The sequence below is a fragment of the Chaetodon trifascialis genome, chromosome 3 (assembly GCF_039877785.1).
Source record: "Chaetodon trifascialis isolate fChaTrf1 chromosome 3, fChaTrf1.hap1, whole genome shotgun sequence".
In the NCBI taxonomy this organism is placed as follows: Eukaryota; Metazoa; Chordata; class Actinopteri; order Chaetodontiformes; family Chaetodontidae; genus Chaetodon; species Chaetodon trifascialis.
Window position 1 is genome coordinate 8,397,016 of NC_092058.1, and position 18,921 is coordinate 8,415,936.

General features: G+C 40.2%; 1 protein-coding gene across 1 annotated transcript in view; it reads right to left on the bottom strand.

The window, feature by feature from the left end:
- Positions 1–536: 536 nt before the first annotated feature.
- The window catches only part of tafa3a (TAFA chemokine like family member 3a), a 91,511-nt gene continuing 73,126 nt past the window's right edge, over positions 537–18,921 (bottom strand). Inside the window, exons 3-5 of the mRNA XM_070958979.1 lie at positions 10,217–10,366; positions 9,255–9,379; positions 537–930 (exon numbers count right to left, since the gene is read on the bottom strand). Of these exons, the coding sequence (XP_070815080.1) occupies positions 919–930; positions 9,255–9,379; positions 10,217–10,366 (287 nt within the window). The 3' untranslated portion in view covers positions 537–918. The remainder of the gene's footprint in view (positions 931–9,254; positions 9,380–10,216; positions 10,367–18,921) is intronic.

An 18,921-nucleotide genomic window follows, 5' to 3' on the forward strand; every position in this document is an offset into this window, starting at 1 on the left:
AACATTGATTAGCTGTGCGCTCTCTCCTCCTCTTGTTTTTTTTATCAAATTATTTGCTTGACCGGCTTATCTGATGTACTGTATACAAAAAGCTTCACCACAGACTGTAAAAACCCGGATTTTTCTGAACAGTGATATCCATTGAGTTAGATTTATTGAGATAATATCGACATTTGTAATCAATGGTAGTCACCAGGCTTTGAAAACAACAGATACCATTAAACATTTTGGCAGAACTCAGCTGTGTTGACCCTTGGTGACTTGTAGTCAAACATCATTACATTTTTTTCTGGGTTTTGTTGTTGTGGCATCATCTTTTGTCTTTAAAAAGAAGACTTGACATCCTAACAAACTTAAGAAAGCCAAACACTCGATAGTTTCAAATCAACAAAAAAGAAACAGGAGATATCTGCTGCATAAGGCTAAAAGGAATGGAAATGCTTATGATCTCACTAGATCGTCAACACAGATATGCATCAAGAGTCCTGTGGCAAGAAAATAACACAAAAGTTTCACATCACATGGTTTTGTTTTAGGAGGTGATTTTTTTTTTTTTTTTTTTTTTTTTTTTTTCTCAGTGTAATCCACAGTCTTTAAGTCAATAAATATCTTCATGGTTGAGTCTTCTAGTCCATAGGAATAAAACTATAATACAAAGAGAGATTTGGTGGGCAGTAGAGTTCAGAGACAGCTACTGTTGATGCTGGATCTAAAGTCAGGAATTTCTTGGGATATGTAGTCTTATATGATGTTCCCTGGTCCTTTTCTTCCATTCGTTTGGTGGAATGTCCGTGATTATTGTCCTTGTTGGTCCCTGGTTTCCACCAATCCTCAAAACACATGATATCCAAATGTCCCATGGTGTTGGGCACAGAAACAAGGTCTGGTCCCAAGCACGGTTATCCCGGAAACAGACGACTATCGTGTGACCTAGAAAGAAATGAAAACAGAGTCAGGAATCAGAAGGAAATTGTGTCAGTGACATGAATGGGTGCTGGGGATAAAAAGGGATTTGAGTCATTAGCGATGACAAATAGGAGTAGTAACACTCTCAAAAGCAGTGCTATCTGACAAGCAGTATGACAGAAGCCACTGTGACAGGAGAGGAATAATTAAACCTACTGTATCTATTACAGCTGAGCAATCACAAGTGAGCCACAAAGAAAAATCCAGTTTAAAAGGAGAAAAACGTCCAAATGAGTTTAGAAATAGAAAAAAATATAAAGTGTTTGTTAACATGGACAAAAGTCTATTTAATACTGCATATTGTGTCTCTGCACTATCAATTTTTTCTAAGAATACACTGTCGGGGTCACTTTGTTCAAATTAAGCCTGCAGCTAAAGATTATTTTTATTATTAAATAATGAAGATCATTTTTTCAATTAACTGATGTATGGTCTATAACTGTGGAAAAAAAAAACTTTAGTTGATCCATTCAAACTCCTTATTTTCATAAACCCAACAGTCAAAATCCAAAGTTATTCCATTTACTAACATAGAAGACCAAGAAAACCTGAAAATATTCACTTTTACAAGCTGGATTTTTGGCAATTTTGTGCAAATAAATTCTTAGTGAATTGACTGTTGATTCAATAATTAATTAATTTTAAAAATTGTGGCTGATCATTTCAGCCATGGCTCTAGCTCTAAGTCAACATCAGCTGGTCGATCTCCCATCACTTTGGTCCACACTGAAATATTTCAATAACTATTGCAAAGATTGCTGTTGTTGTAACGCCCTGAATTTCCCTCCATTGCCATAAGAAGGCTGACGTGTGGTTTTGACTCACTCATAGTTATTAGCATTATAATAACTATTGGATGGTATGTCAAGAAATTTTGTACATTTCAGTCGTGTCCCCTTCAGGATGAATTACTTTGTTGATCCCACAGCTTTTCATCCAGTGCCACGATCTGGTCAAAATGTTACTTTATCCAATAATCTGGTTTATGGTTAAACATGCAAAACACATCATAGCTGTACTTTATATTTAGCGCTAATTATCAAATATTGGCATGTTGCTGACGTGAGCATGTAGCTCAAATAACCCCTTCCCCTGTAGCCTCATTCATGTTTTTATCTAAAGACTAAATGATTGATTGACTAATCATTTCAGCTGAATTTCAACTTCAAACTGCGGCTATCTCATTAAAACAATAAGCAATAGCCTGCCTGTCAAAAATGTATCAGGTGCAAGGTGTGCATATTCCCAGCTGGCATGTTTATAATTCAAACATCTGTGGTGTTATACAGAGAAAGTGAGAAGACAGTGAGCCGCGAGAAGTCAGATGTAATGCAATGTACATCATGCTCAATGATTTCCATGCAAACAGGGGAATATTATTATTCATGATGGCATACTGCTGGCATAAGTATTCTCAGATGTTTTCATGAATATTAATCTAAAAGATTGAAAGATGCAGTTTGTACTACTCTCACTTTAAGCATAGCTCTAAAAATACTCTGGGAGGTGAATGTTGTTCCTTGTTGGTTTGCCCTTTAAAAGTAGAACACAAGTAACTTTTTGACTTGCACTCTGATGCAGCAGGCACAGTGACACACACACACACACACACACACACACACACACACGAACACCCCCGCCCCCCCAACACACACAGTTTAGAGAAATAAACACAGGTGGTCCTGATTGAATATTTGCACATTACGGTCATTCAATTAGCAGTTTGCAGGGTCTCACCAGTGGTTTACCGCGCACACAATCAGCCTTCCAAGCAATACAATTCTAATATTTTGTGGAAGTGTGATTTTTATGCAGCTTAAAGCTGCAGCTGAAGACACAGTGCTTGCTGTGTGGGGAGCCACAATTTAATTTTCACCTCCATGTGACAATCCTCAGGAATCATGGATGTGAGAGAGCATACGGAAATGATTTGGTGCTGCTATTGTTGCAGCACACGCTGTAGATATACATTCTTACATTAGGCTGAGGCAAACGTTTTTAACGACGGCCTCCAGCATATTTCTACTGGCAGAAGAATACTGCATTGGCACAATAATCAACCCATAAATGCATCTACAAGCACAGTTATGCTTAATATTGATTTTTAGTATTGATAAGCGTTGAAAATTTCTAGTCAACACATATTCTAAGCTCAGCTCAGAAAAATACAAACATAATAAGATGCACAAACAGGGACACATTTTAAATTGTAGGAGCATCTCTGAAAGGGAATTTCACCTCGTGAGGGGAAGAGATAAACAAGTTTAGACAGACAAAACTAACAGTGCGAAACAAAACTAAGGAACGTATATGGCAGCGGAAACAAAAATGTGAAGCAAAGCGAAACCTTATCAAAGCAATTAGCACGCTGTGGTGCTGTGGGTGTCACTGTGGGGTTATCGGTGAGTTAACACACAAAGAGGAATCAGGAGAACAGAAGGCAGCTCCACAGGGTTTGATGCTTAAGCTGCTTCGGGATGAAAGACCACACTTGACTGGTCAGCTGTAGGTTCAAACAGCCATTGATAAACAAGCTAAGACCCTACCTTTGATGGAAAGCACACGTGTGCACACATGTGCGTGTCCCACACTCATTATAATCAAGATAAAAATAAAAAACGTGGTTTGATTCTTTGGGACTTTCACTGAAATATATCACTGCAGATTTCAGTGTTGTTCTAAATTTGCAGATTGCACGGTCAGTGTCAGGCTGCAGCGATGTCTTAATGGGCCATAAAAGACAAATCAATCATCAATACAATGATTTAGCTCCTCTTTTCAGGCTGTTCATCGACTAAACGTCTCATGCCGTCTTTCAGCCCTTTAACTCTGAAAATCTGGTTATTCACACAGTTCTTCACAAGTAAATACAGCTTAATACCTTCAGATGTGTTTCCATATATTGGAATTAGATGATCGAAGCTGGTTATGAGTGCTAGTCGATTGAGATTGTTGTAATTTTCAGAGTAATTTTTGTTTTGATGATTCAAGATGACTGTGTTTTATTTTATTTTATAAATGTAATGATCTCATAGAAATCCCACCGCCCTGTTTGGCTTCAAAAAGGACCCAAGTTCCAGGTAAATTGGCCCAGAAGGAAGAGGCAAAAACACACAATGGTACAGTCCAGTTACTACATTTCAAGCTGAGGTCATTATACAGAATATGAAGGCTAGAATGCACGCCTTGTGGTTCAGTCAATTTAAGGCATTTTTTCACTGCGTCCCGAAAAGAAATCTGCCCCAGACAGCTATCCATCACCAACCCTCCACCCGTTCTGAACAAGCATCATAACACCTGTCAAGTGGAAAGGCTCTGTGGTACTTTCGCCTTCTGTCCTCTGATTGATAGGAAGTGAAAAGCGGGAGCTGGCAGGGTTATAATTCCTGACATTATCAGCAGGACTATAAACTAGCCACTGCAGGACATGCGGAGAAAGAGGGAACCACTGGAGATGTCCAAGAGGAGGCCTGAAGGGTGCCCGGACGTCTGATTTATTGATGTGACTTCATCGTGAGGTGAAACGACACCATCATTTTCTTATCAACAACTCTACCACTGGACATCAAGAGAGGAAGAATCTATAGAATATATGAGGAATTTAATGCAACTGAGGATCCATTTTTACGGAGTATTTACTAAAAATAGTAACTTGACTTGGACTCAGGTTGGACTTTAGCATTATTACCTGTGATTGAAATGGTCAAATCAATAGATTTTATGATAAAACATGTGAGATAAGGCCCTGCAATCGGCTGGCGACCGGTTCAGGGTGTACCCCGCCTCTCGCCCATTGTAGCTGGGATAGGCTCCAGCCCCCCGCAACCCCGAAAGGGATAGGCGGTATAGATAATGGATGGATGGACATGTGAGATAAAAGAAACTAAAGTAAAGAAATCAGGATATCTCTGTTAAAAGTATGTTTTAAGAGGAGATTTAAGAAGGAAAGGTTGTCTTACTTTCTGGTTGAGCCAAGCTTTGGCTGTTTATCTGAGGTGTGCTGTTTCCAATAACTCCTGGAAAAAAAGTCTTTTTAAAAGCTGCTAAATGCTCAGTGTCTTTACTGTTTAGGGCTACGCAGGTAGAGAAAACTGGAGGTTTCCAGCTTTTTCACTGAAAAACAGCTGCTTGTTGCTTCTGGAAAAGAGTTGACAAGAAATGTTACAAGAAATGACACAAAGAGTTAAGTCGCAGCTGAAAGAAAGTCATTTGACTTCTTTCACAATAAGCTTTTTCATAAACATGTAGCTATTTGTTCCATTTTTATTCTAAAAATATTGATTAGTGCAGATTTAAGTGACAAGAATTTGCACTTGAGGGCAGCTATTTGGCTAAACTTACTTCCCATAAACCTTCAGGTTTGGAGTTTTCACCTGGACACAAGCAGCCTTTGAAAAGCAGCACACCTTGCACATAAAATGTACGTTTGCCAAGGTTTAGGCACTAAAAGTCCTTGGTGAGGTTTTGGAGAAGATCATGGGTTAAAATAAGTATGTTACTGTTACGCATGTGACTTATCGTTAGTACACTGCACAAGTTAAAATGAGCCAGTGGTGGATTTGAGTTTCACATGGGATACTAAAGCAGTCACCTTCCTCCATCGGTGGACTTTCTTGCTCTTTATACTACATCACCTGACTTCCCACTTTGCCCCCGTCATAATTACTACAGCCACTCGAGGTCGCAGGTCATTATAACTTGTTTACACAGATGATCTATACGGCTGTGTGTCTGGTGAGGACGGGCTGAACCTTAACTTCACTTTACGAAGGAAGGTTCCATCAGATGCCTACTCGTAAGTAATGAGCACACGCGTCTCAACGTTGGGCAGCATACAGTAGAGCCCTCAGACAGTCTCACACACTATTGGTAGAGAGGACATAGAATATAAATAGGAAGGCACTCCCTGGCTCAGTTACCATAGTAACCAAGGTCTTATAGATAAACTGTACACACATAGGGAGGACCATGCAAGGAAAATCGCCCAAGTATTTACATTTTTAATAAGGAAGTAGGTCAAAGTGTTCTCATTTAGTGGGGTGGAAGTCACAACATTTGTCGGTACGGTCGGAGCTAAAGTTAACTCTGATGATCTAATAGAGGAACCACACATGTAGAAGACAGGTATAGAATATCCATAATAGGGAATGCTTGCTTTGCTGTGGTGCTGCCACACACTGCTCATCAGCTTCTCCGTGATGCATCAAGCCTGAAATAAATACGTCTGCTTAAGATGTCTGAAGCCTCCTTCCTTCAGCTCACAAGAATTCCCACCACTCGAGTTTGAGACTTGATTTGACCACTTGTGATTTGACAGGCCTTTGGCATGTCATATTAAAAAAGGAATTTAAAATATATCTTTTATCAGCCAAAGTCTTATTTGGGATACTGTCCAGCATAGATTTAGATTTTGAAGTAATTTTGAAAGAACCGGTGTCACTTTACCAATAAAATACCTGTGAACCTGCTCCATCTTCAGCAGAGCCCTCTATTTATTCCTCAGAACGATGTTAACTGAGCAGGAAGCTTGGGCACAGAGCCCTCGAGCACACACAGGCCGTCCCTTGCCGGCTCTCTGTGGGAGGCAGTGGGGCCATGAGCATGGGGCGACCCCCGCTGACTCCCAAATCAAAAAAGAGTCAAGGTTCTGAAGGGTTCTACTAGCCACCTGGACCCCTGCTTGTCTGCGCCTCTGTTTCTGCTTTCCTGTGGCTGTGTGAGAGGGCATGAATTATTAACCCGGCTAAAATAAAAAGCTCTGCTTTGTCCAGGCCTCCTGTAGCCATGAATAATGGAAGAGGCAGCTCAACTACAGGCGTTTGGTGAGTCAAACACTGGGCTGTGATGGATGGCTAAGGACCCACTGCACCCCCCCCTCCTTACCTACCATCCACTTCAGGTCTACCACACCCTGAAACCCAAAACACATGTCCAGATAACCTCTATTAATCTCTGAAAGCGCTACAGCAAGAGCCCTCCTGCCCTGCCTCAGCACATCCCACTCGACAATTTGGCCTCCTGGAGGGATTTTTGTTTGTTGTTTGTTTGTCTTTCTCCTGCCTTTGCTTGCCTTTGTTTTGCTTCTCGCGCACACTTTTGAAGTCATATGCAAGCCTGCTCTGACTTTTCAAAGGCAGGACCAGACTCAAGGCCTGCTCTCTCTTCCCCTCAATGCTGAAATGCACACGGGATTCTTATTTCTTACAGGAACCACCGACCAAGCACCTCTTATGAAAATGCATATATATATTTCTACATTTATTCAATCTATTCATAAACATATTTTTGTTCTCATCTGACAGTCTATTTCTGATCTTCGTCTGATGTTAATGACATACATCATTAAATTATTAGCACTATTCAAGTGAATCAATCTGACACGTTCTTTCAACACTATAATTCAGATTTTTGTGAAATTATACAGCAGGTCCATGCAGAAACAAGACAAATGTCTTGTGTTGCATTTATCAATGTGACACATCATGTATATTCATGAATAATTTTGACACTAAATAGTCTGCTTTGCAGATAAGCTCTGTCTAATCACAAGTTCAGATCTGAGCTCGTGATAAAAACCCTGGAAATATCTAATTATCATTAATGAAAGAGCACTGCCATCATAGAACAGGCATCAACTACAGCATATTTAGTGCAAATCAATTTCCCATCAAATATGTGAAATTACAATTTAATTGCCTTAGTTTGTCCAAATCACAAGTTTGATAAAATAATCCCCATAAATGAAAATACTGACAGGAACTTTTAAATGTGAATACTATTTATGGGATTTAACAGCAGCTAAATGTACAATAAATTACTGAGACATGAATAGATTTGTCTCAAGTTATACAAAAAAAACCTGCTGAGTCCACACTCAACATTGATGGTGTTTCAGGGATTCCTAATTAAAGATCTAATCTCTATTAATTGAAGTCTGCGTTCACTCTCTCGGGAAACAATAATGGATCATATTCAGACATTAGCAGCATGTTGGTTTGTAGTTTTGGTCAAAATGTCTGTTGAATCTACAGGTGCTTTTAGGCCTGCAGTGTGGTTCAATGACTCTGGACAAAAGACAAAAATTATACATTTATGGCTTTTGGTTAGTTCACACTGTCAACTCTAACTGACAGGTGATTCATTGACTGGACAGTTTTGGCGACCGTCATCCTGCATCATCGGTGCTACGCGTACCCATGAGGGTGTTTGAATTCTGGAGCCGTGCAATACGTTACTGCACCTTATTTGTTAATTTATTTTCCTGATTTACTTCCATTATCTTTGCTCACGATTAGCCATTTTCACCAAACTGAAGGAGTAGCTACCTTTGAAAATGACATGTTTGTTATGTTCCATCCAGTTGGTTCAGCTGTAAGAAACGTACAGCTCAGTCTTACACTTACTGACTTTTCTGCATTGACATGATCTTTGAAGAGAGACCTGTGATGATGCAAATAGCTTTTTCAGCAGCCCATCAGCAGAGAGATTTAGTCCAGCTTTTCACATCACGCTCATGGTTTTGCTTTCACACCAGATCCGAGCTGCACCAGAGTGTGCCTGGAAGCGGACAAAGACCCTCCTTTCAGGCGCTCTTGGTCTGGTTGTTTAGTCTGTACCAGAGTTGGTTTGGAAGCTCTCGCATCAGATGAAATGAACTGAACCAAATGGCCAAACGCACCACTTGTTTAAACCTAACCGGTTAGGTGTGAAAGCAACTTAAAGATACCTTAAAAATATACCAATACCTCTGCTCTATCCCGCAGCGTTGCCCACTCTCTCCACAGCTGTGCACAATTAGCTGGTGGGCTCTTGGATTGACTGCCTGATCTACCTGGCTCTACCAAATTACCAGCGTAAATAAAAATACAATAAACTGACTTTAGTTAGACTTGCACAACACAACGCGAGGTGTTGCTAAATAGATAGCTGAACTTAACTCACCTCTTTCTACTGCTGTAAGCTGATCGCTTCAAGAAACACTTCACTGACTCTCCCCTGTGAGTCACATCTTCCTCTCCTGCTGCCTCCTACTCTGCCTGCTCTGCTATGCTCTCATCTGAAGCTGATAAAAGAAATCTTCTCCAGTGCTCTCTTTAGCTCGTCTTTCTTTCTTTTTTCAAACACTTACCCAGCCCTCCTCTGTTATTCTGGGGTCACATTTTGTTGCAACTATTATCCAAGGCTATGATTTTACAGTCCTTTTCATTGGCCCTAATCTTTGACTATTATGTGTGACAATTCCAGAATATCTATTATCTGCCAACAAATGTTTTGTGAATTAAACGCACCTTGGTGGTCTTAACTTTGTTTCCTGTACTGCAGCTCCATCCTTTGAGATCTGGCAGCACTTTACACTCTTCCCCATCCATGCAGGGATGCATCTGGCACCACCACTTCTGTGCAACTATGGATGCTGTGAGGAAAAAGAAGGAAAGGAAAGAAAACAGTAAACAAAACGCTACCGGAGGCATTTGACAACATGCTATTTGAAGGTGTAGCATGGATCTGCCCTGGCTGAAGCAACAACAAGTTCCTTTGTATTCTTATGCTCATCACAGTGATTGAAGAGAGCGTCTTTTGATCTCTGGCTGACAGAGGAGCCTCGTCAGTCCTGCCCCGGTGTGTTTTCAGATCTGAATTACAGGGCAGGGGTCAATGTCAAGCCGGTGAGTGTTGTGAGCAGGTGCGTGCACTGTGAGGAGGGTGGATGTTTGAATGTGGGAGGGGTAATAAAGCGTGCGGCAGAGGTTGGCGCATCAAGGTCTTGAGTTGCTCTGAGGAGGCCCACAGGGGAGAAACAGCTTCCCCCGACATTTCCAAAGTGAAAGGAGAACTGTCAAAGTCAAGGAAGCCCATGTCAGAGCTATTACAGTGAAAAGAGGAGATAAGGATCGATTCACCTGTAACTGAGGCCACTTTTGACATGATATTAAATGACCTAGCCTTCTGTACAGAACATGTCGCTCAGCACATGGTCTGATGTAACCTCAACAACAAAGAAAGAATAAACTGACCTGTGATTTGATTTTGAAGACTATAAAGCTTTCGGGATACTGCAGCAGGATCAGGAAAATCTCGACTCTTTTTTGCCGTCTTTCATACAATAAACCTCTCATACCCAAATAATCAGTGAAATAAGCACCAGAGGCACAGTGACAGGTGTGACAGTTTTGCACCGTAGCGCATTTCTTCCCTAATCAGAAGTCAGTCTCAAATCATTACCAAAACTGTAATGAGAAGCCTGGCATACCGTCTACACAAGATGGAGCCGCTCTTGTTGTTCCTGCCACCTGTCCAGGGAAGCAGGAGCATTTGACAGTCTGGGATCTCTCTTCGATCTTGTTCTTGTTGCAGCACCGGTGTGCAGCAATTACCTCACAGGTTCCCGCTTTCACATGAACTGAAAGCACAAACATACACAATGGTTAGAATGCATCTGACTGCTCTCTGCACGTTTTCGGATGTTTCTCACCAAAGCAGTGAAGTAACAAATAGCAGATCTTTAGAAGAATATGTTGTTATCTTTTGTTTGATACACACGAGTGTTAATTTTGATTTCTTCTCTTTTGGATGAGGCTCCTTTTACTCTTTGTTTTTTTCCATTTCAAAGAAATCCCATGAAAAGACCAAAACCAGCATCAGGCTGGTCTCTCTCTCACTTCACTGTGTCTCTCAGCTGAAAGCTTTGCTTCTACTGAAGGCATACATCTTAAAAAAAACAGGTCATAAATATATTAAAAAAAAAAAAAAAAAAAAAGCAAAGTCATTTTGCAAAGCAGCTGGGTGCTGTAGTTTTTAGCAAACATCCCTCAAAAAGGAGTGAAAAGTGCATCTGTTGGGAACTATTTTCATCTGCGGATTAATACACATTATTGGATATTTACAGCACCAGGATGGATGGATGGATTGATTCAAAGCAAGTGCCAACATATGTTCAACATAATGAAGGAACATGTGAGCTAATGCCACTGTGAGGCTTATTGATGTTTCCTCAATCATTTTTGGACAACAATGGAGGGTTATTGCACAGTGCTGATCAGGCTTTGGATACACAAACAGGATCAATGCAGTATTGGTTTTGGTCTTTTACAGGTTTTTGTTGACATGCCACCGTAGCACTTGATACATAAGTCTTGAGCAAATATTGGACGAAATCTTGACCTTAAAGGATTAGAAAAACACACTTTCCTGCACTCTCATGTCTGTACAGTAAATATAAAGCTAAGCCTGCTAGCTTATCTTAGCTTAGCTTAGCTTAGCACAAACACTGGACACAGAGAGAGACAGCAAGTCTGGCTGACGGCATTTGAGTAATCTCTTAGCACGGTCTTGTTTCAAACATCCAAACACAACGGTTATTTGAAATCCAGGTCATCTCCCAGGTGGAGGAGCCAGGCTTTGAACCCCAGTGGCCACTCCACATGTCCACATATCCTTGAGCAACATACTTAATCCACTGACCCTCCACCCCTGCCAGAGGACGAAAAGAGAACTTCTCCACTGGGAGCTATTGAGGTAGTTACATAACATCAAAGACACATACTTCAAGAAAATGACTTGATTAACATCACTAACTGCTTATTTACTTGAAAGAACATTTACAGCATCAGTTACAAGGATACTGTTTACACTGCCATTAGGTTACATCAATATTGCTCTCTATTTTACATTCATTACTTTTTGCATAGACTCATCACCATTCTGACCATGTTTGTGTATTTACACCTGACAATCAGGATTAGATGGGTGGAGGAAAAAAAAAACATTTGAAAAGTTTTGACATTCCTATCAGATAAGCCTTAATTATGCCAGTAAAGATTTTCAATTTGGAACTTGACTTGAAAATAGATTGCAGAGTGCCTCCATCTTCCCATTAGCCAGCAATCCAAAAATCTCATCTACAACATTAAAAACATTTTGGCTCCAATCAATAAGGTGCTATTCACATTCCCACAAAAGGCAAGACAACAATTGCCGATTGAGTGCTTTTCACCGAGCAGAAACTTACTGATGCAAAAACAGGTCAGGCTCCATGCCCTTGATGTAATTATCTTTAAGCCACCAGTACGCCCCCGTGGTCAAAGTTAATTTCAAAAGTTGGAATAGCTTAGATATTCAAACTTTGTTTAAGAGATAGACGCGCATGGACAATAGCCAATAACATGAGGTGTGATGAGCAAAGACAATCATTGTAAATTACCTGATTATAAGGGGAAATGAATAACTTGAGTGTCTAGAAAGTGCTCTCTAATTTTAACTTGGCAGCCAGACTGCACTACAATACGATAATATTTCTCTATTACTCCGACAATATAATTAAATTAGCTGTCAAAAAAAGAAGTGTCAAGGGACAGGTGTCACACTTTAAAATGTTCTCAACCTTGTCTGCTAGTGTTGCACAATGCTGCTCATTGGATGTAGCTGAATGTACGCCCACTCTGCTGTGGAGGAAAGAAAGCTGCAGCGCCTGGTCTGGGACTCTCGACTCATTAAGGTGCAGGAGGTGGCTGGTTGGGGCTGCCCGGTTGGAGAGAACTGCTGATTAAAACTGCAGCTGCTGGTAAAGGTCGTCGACTCTGAGGCTGGACCCAAAACCACCATGCAGTGTGGACAGGATGAGAGGTCAGAGAGCAGGGCACCGTGGTCAGACCCAGCTGGCAACGATCCATATGAGAAGAAGCAACCATGAACTGTCTGACTACTGTTATTGCTATACACTGAGTATAAGGTCTGTGAGGCAATGGAGCAGAGAAAGTGCATTAAATAACAAGGGAAAGAACTGAACTAATGAAATTAAGAAATATTACATTACTTCACAGCATGGAAGCAGAAAAAACAGACAAAGACGACATCCTTGACTTATTTAGGTGGGAAAAGACAATTAAGAAATTAGCACACATAATTCTGAACAGGCACGAATAGTTTGGCATTTAGGGAAATACACTTATTAGCTTTTTATGTCCAGAGTTAGATGAAGAATACTGATACCACGCTCATATGTGCAGCAGCCAGGAGACAGTTAGCTTAGCATAAATGCCAATTTACATGAATTAAACAAAAGACATTAAGCGTGTTAATTAGTGAGATTTAGAGGTGCTGCTCGGTCGATGGAGCCAGGCTCAGTACTTCATGAGCATATTTCCCAAAATGTCAAACTACTTCTTTTAGGACATAGCTGGAAAAACATAAGATGAATCCTCCAACTAGATTTTATTTGTTTTGCATTTTATTGTGAAGGCACAATAAAAGGATATGATTTTATAATATATGTTTTCTCTATCATCATTCATTTTTGTTCTGATTTTGAATTCAACTTGCATGTTATAACTTCATGATTTTGCTTACTAAAGGGTTCTGGATGGTCATTTGGTTGGAAAAAGGACTATTTAAACAAATTAACACTAACAGTCCCTAACCTTCTAGCAGTGAGAGTGATTACACTAACACTGTCAACAATCTTATGACACCGTAGGCTCTGCCACGCTCCTTGTTGCTACTCCCTCACTACTGCTGCTCCTCCCTTCAGCTCTGGCAGACCAGTCATTGCTCTGGTATTCTGCAAAATACAGAGAGATTTTCCAGACACTGATTGGCCTCATCGGCACTGTGTGAACACGTTTGGAAGAGGGCTTGAATATAATGGATGCTCATTCATATGTAAAAGGAATGTGCTCCAGCTTTAAAATGTAATTGTCAAGAACAATTTTTCTGAATAATTTTAAATTGTTTTATTATTACAGGGAACCCTTTGGGAACATTTCACACAGCCAGGGGTGTATAATATTATCATTTTTTTCTCACATCCTTTCAGTCAAACATACATGAATGCATATATTTGAGAGCTGCAGCTCAAAGCAGGTAAGAGGTCAACGATTTGCTCAAGGACACAATGACAAAAGGAGGGAGGATCATTGAACCTCTGATTCTCTGGCTGTAAAATGGTCTGTCTAACCACCCGGGTCACCCTGTCACACTGTTCACAGTGCAAACCATGCTCTTTATAAGGCATCAAACGGAGCAACTGAGTATGAGAGACCTGGAGTGTAACACACACACGCGAGAGAGAGGACGCCTGTTTTCTCCATGTACTCTGTGTATGAGGGCAGCTGTGTAAATGTCTCACAACACCTGTGATCGATACGTTTCTAATAAAGCACTTAGGACTGTCATCAGTTAGAATCACCAGGCGCCCATGTCAGCAAGAGGGAGAGATGAGAGACAAAGAAAGGTGAAAGGACAGGGACGGCTAACGAGAACTGGCATAATGCCCAACCCATCAGCCAGTCAATACCACTCTGAAGCAAAACACTCCACTCTACAATCGAATGCATTGATCCCTGATTGATAAATGCCAATACGCAAGCCGAATCTGCTCAGAGCTGGAAGGGGCATAAGAGGGACAATCACCTTGTTCTCCCCTTCTCTTAGAACATCTGCTGTGCACCCAAGCATGAGATATTTATATCAGTTTCAATTCATTAGCAGGGCAGATGTAGAGCATTTGCTTTAGAGGTTGTCATGTTGTCTCCTGGGATTAATGATTGCCACTATGACCAAGTGATAAAAAATGAACCCTCTATCTGTATATTGTCACATTCACATTGCTAAAAATACAAAGACTATATAATTTCTTTACATTTTGGGGGCACAAATTTCAAGTTCTCTGTTGATGTTATGGCCATTAGCATCAGTATAATTTATTACATTCCTCACATTTAATAACAAATGCACAAAAACTTCTGCTAGCTTCTTTTTGGTGTGAAATTCCCTCTTCTTGTCAGAACAAAGACCAACAAATTTGGCTGATAGAAACACCTGTAATAGCATGAATTTGCATGATTACCTCTGTAAGCTCATCCCTGATTCATATTTCAGCATCACATCTATCCATCCAGCCCGGCATCTGCAGGAATTATCTTTATTTTGGATAATTCGCGGCACACGATTTATGCTTAGCGCCAATATTCATCACTAACGCCATGTTCACGTCATATTGTTGAGACTTAGAAAAGATATTGGGCAATTCTGATAGTGACAAAGAACTTCAAACATGTCAAGAAACTGTTGGCAGAATAGCTGCAAAGCCACATTGCTGGCAGTTAAAGTCGAAATGATATTCGATATTATCGCTAACACAATTCACAATGGGCTATGCATTGTTTGTCTGGTTCCCTTGTTGGTGTCGCCAGTTTAAAAGCTGTGTCTACCAGCTAATGCTCATGAACCTTAACAACCAATCAAGTGCTTTATCTCTTTAACTTTAGATAAACCTTAGCAACAGTTTATCTGCCGCAAACTTTAAATACCATAGCTGTCACACGCAAAGAAAGAATTTCTGAAACTTGACGCTGAATGTTAAAAATAGTCATGAAACATAATGTAGAGTTTTGCAGAGGGTCAACATTGTCAACATTTCTTCCTTGACAATAAGGCTGATTCTTCCATACAGTGTACTTCTTTTTCCTTCTCCGCCCTCTGCAGAGGTTGAACAAGTGACAGGTTTGTTGTGACAGCAGCTGTGAAACACGATAAAGGATTCAAGAGGTTGCCAGAGTTACCTTAATAACGTATTGCATGTTTAGAGTTTCAGAATATAAGTGAAACTTGGAGGAATCAATTGGGAAAACGTGACAACATAGCACTTGAACACATACAAATTTAATCCAGCGAATGAAACAAATGAGCCACAATTACTGTGTTTAAAGTCTTTCATGGTCAAAAAAAAACTGTCTTTTTAAAGTTTAAAGGTTAGAATTAGGGAAGATCTGTTTGATCCTTCTGTTTGAAACACATATGGGGCTCTCATATTAAAACCAAATTTAACATAAACTCTCACTGATGATTAAATGAAAGAAGCAGACCAAAATGACCCGTTCCTGACCAGCTGTTAGTTAACGTCTTAAAGTGGAAAATATAAACCTGTCGTTACTTTAATGAGGGTACGGGGCACTTATAAATAAGACTTTGCAATGTGTGAATCCTCTGGCACAAAAACAGAAGAGTTGACAGCTGCACTCTGCTTTCGGCTTTCTTATTTTACTCATCGCATTGCCTGCTGCTGTCTCTTTGACTTCTTACAAAGATAACATGCAGGGTTTAGCTAACACGATGACACAGGCAGGCAGGAGAGAGAGAACCATTACCCTCCACTTTATTCATAAAATGTGTTCATGGCTAAAATTTGCATTCTTACATAAGGTAGACATTTTGGTTTCGTACATGTTTTATGTTCCAAAACAGTTAGATAGCAGCAAAATCAAGCCACAAGACACATCTTGTGGGATCCGGTTAATCTAACAGTTGCCAGTAGTGGTGGGCGACATGGCCCTAAAATAATATGATATTTCAGGGTATTTCTGCGATAATGATATTCTACAGAGTACAACTTGCCAAAGATTTGGTGATTTTGGCAGATATTGTTTGTCTGCTTGGTTGGTTAAGTCAGCGCTCCATCCATCCAGGAGCTGATCTCTGCCATTCTAGCCAATGTCTGCAATTCCACCGGGCACTTTCCGTCTCTGTTTCAGCATCCCAGAAGCGTATGTACTCTCTGCTCCATGTAGAATATGCACCAAGTCTATTTTTGACTGACGACGCATCAATCTGCACTAAGATTGAGCCACACATGATGTCAGACACACATCAACGGTGCAGAGAATCTGGTAAATTTTCAAAATAAAACACCCTCCCGATGGTACGTCAGCAATAAACAAAATTACAACAAAAAAAAGGAACCATTTAACTAGGAAGCCTACTTACCCATGGCAGACGCAAAATATCAAGGAAAAATGATCAAATCAGCAAAAATCTGAGAAGTTAATAAAATCAGGCAGGCGAAGCGCTCTGCTTCTGAAATGTCCTTGGTGGGGTTCGCAGCTGCATGGAGGACAGAACAAAAAGTCACCTGGTGGAGTCTTTGGAGTGTGAGACTCTCACAGTTACAAAAGTACACCACTGACTATCGATCCAAGGTCAAGCTGACACTAAATATATATTTTTAACCTATGAACAGTGCTTTGAAGCTGACCTCTGCAAAAAAAAGCACTTATATAGGCCACATATACATTAAAAGTAGGATGAAATTTCTCTTATTACTCAAAATAACTCAGGTCCCAGCTCAGAAAGCCCTTGGGAAATTCCACTGCAGACTGAACCTTATGGGGCAGCACTGTACATTCGTTTCTGCAGTAAAACTTGTTGCCAGTCACTGGGTAAAGTGCTCTCCTGTTGTCCTTATCAAAGAACTAATCACACAGGTTAGAACGAAGCCACAGGTTGCTTTCAGCTTCTGCAGCAATCAAACAATTGATCTAACATGCAGGTAGGGAGGCATCAAGAACAACACACTGTTCCAACTGTCAGCATGACTAGCTGTATCAGCCTCACCTGGCCAGCCAAGCACAAGACACAGTAATAGAAGCACAACAGGGGGATACATGAAAAAGAGAGGCACAGCATTCATTCTAATGCTGACAGGGAGGCTTCACTGATGGCAACAAGCCAGAATCAGAAATGCCTCATGTGCCAAATATAATGCGCCAGATGTTTCATCCGTCGACATGACACTGAGGAGGCATTCTGTAAAAAAAAAAAAAAAGAAAGAAGAAGAAGAAGAAGAAGAAATCCAATCCCAACAAGATGTCTATTACAAGTCTATTGTTAGGTCCTAAAAAGAGTCTTTGAAGTTACAGTATGCACTTTGTGATTTCCTGGAATAGAGTAATTATTAAAAGCATCATTCCAAAGCCGTTCATTTCTTCAACATTTCTGAAAAAGGGTAAAATATACCTTAGACATATCATCTATTAACACAGGTAGAATTCTTTCTTGTTTTTAAGGGGATATGTTTGAGAGCGCAATATGAGACCAAATGTCCACATAACCACAGCAACCTGCAATACTTCAAGACAGAACCACCTTACAAAAGCAACTACTCATCAGAGAGCGCTCATTAAAGCCGACATCCATAACTTAACAACTGTGTCGGAAATGGCGGAATGCTACTTCTACAAAACTTTTCATGTCACAGTTTCTGGCATATGCTGAGAACTTAATGCAAATTCAAATCAATTAGTTTAAGACGGCGTGAGGAATTGTCACCTTAACAGGTACAACACGAGAAACCCAATCAACACTTTGCAAAGTTTTTCCCCAATGACAGTAAATGTGCTGTTCCTCTTCACAGGTGACATTACAACCTGGATTCCAAAAAAAGTTGGAGCACTGTGCAAAACATAAATGAAAAGTGATGATAATGTAAAATATGCTAATTTGCTAATCCTTTTTGACATCTACTCAATTTAAAACAGTGCAAAGATAATAGGCAGCAGCTCAAGAGGAAGAGTCTGCCACGATCGATCCTGTCAGTCTGCATGTCAAAATGTCCTTGGGCAAGATATTGAACTCAAATTGCTCCTGATGGCTGTGAATGGGTGAATATGGCGTGTGATATAAAGCTCACTGAGTGTTTGAAATGCAAAAATTAAAGTGTGAAAGCCAGTCTGTGATTTTACCCATTTCTTAGCTTTATTGCCATGCAACCAGCAGACATTACTGCTTCAGGACGCTACTGCACCCACCCAAGAAAAAGTCCTGCACATAAACCAACGAAAATTTTGTTATTTCTACATTAAGCAGTATTTTGAACAGACTAAACAAAGAAGATATTACTTTAAAGGTGCTGGAACAGAGCCAGGCTACGTGTTCCAGTACTGTTTTCCAGTCCTTATGCTAAGCTAAGCTAACCAGCTGCTGGCTGTCGTTTCATATTTAACATATGGTAATGGTACTGATTTTCTCAACTAACTCTGAGCAACAGAATGAATGTCTATTTTCTCGAAGTCACATTCACGACTGATCATTTTTAGTCTTGTTTTAGTCTTACTCACCATCAGTAATCTGAGCACCCTAAAAGTCATTACAAATTATCACAGTACTTTTAAAAATACATCTGCA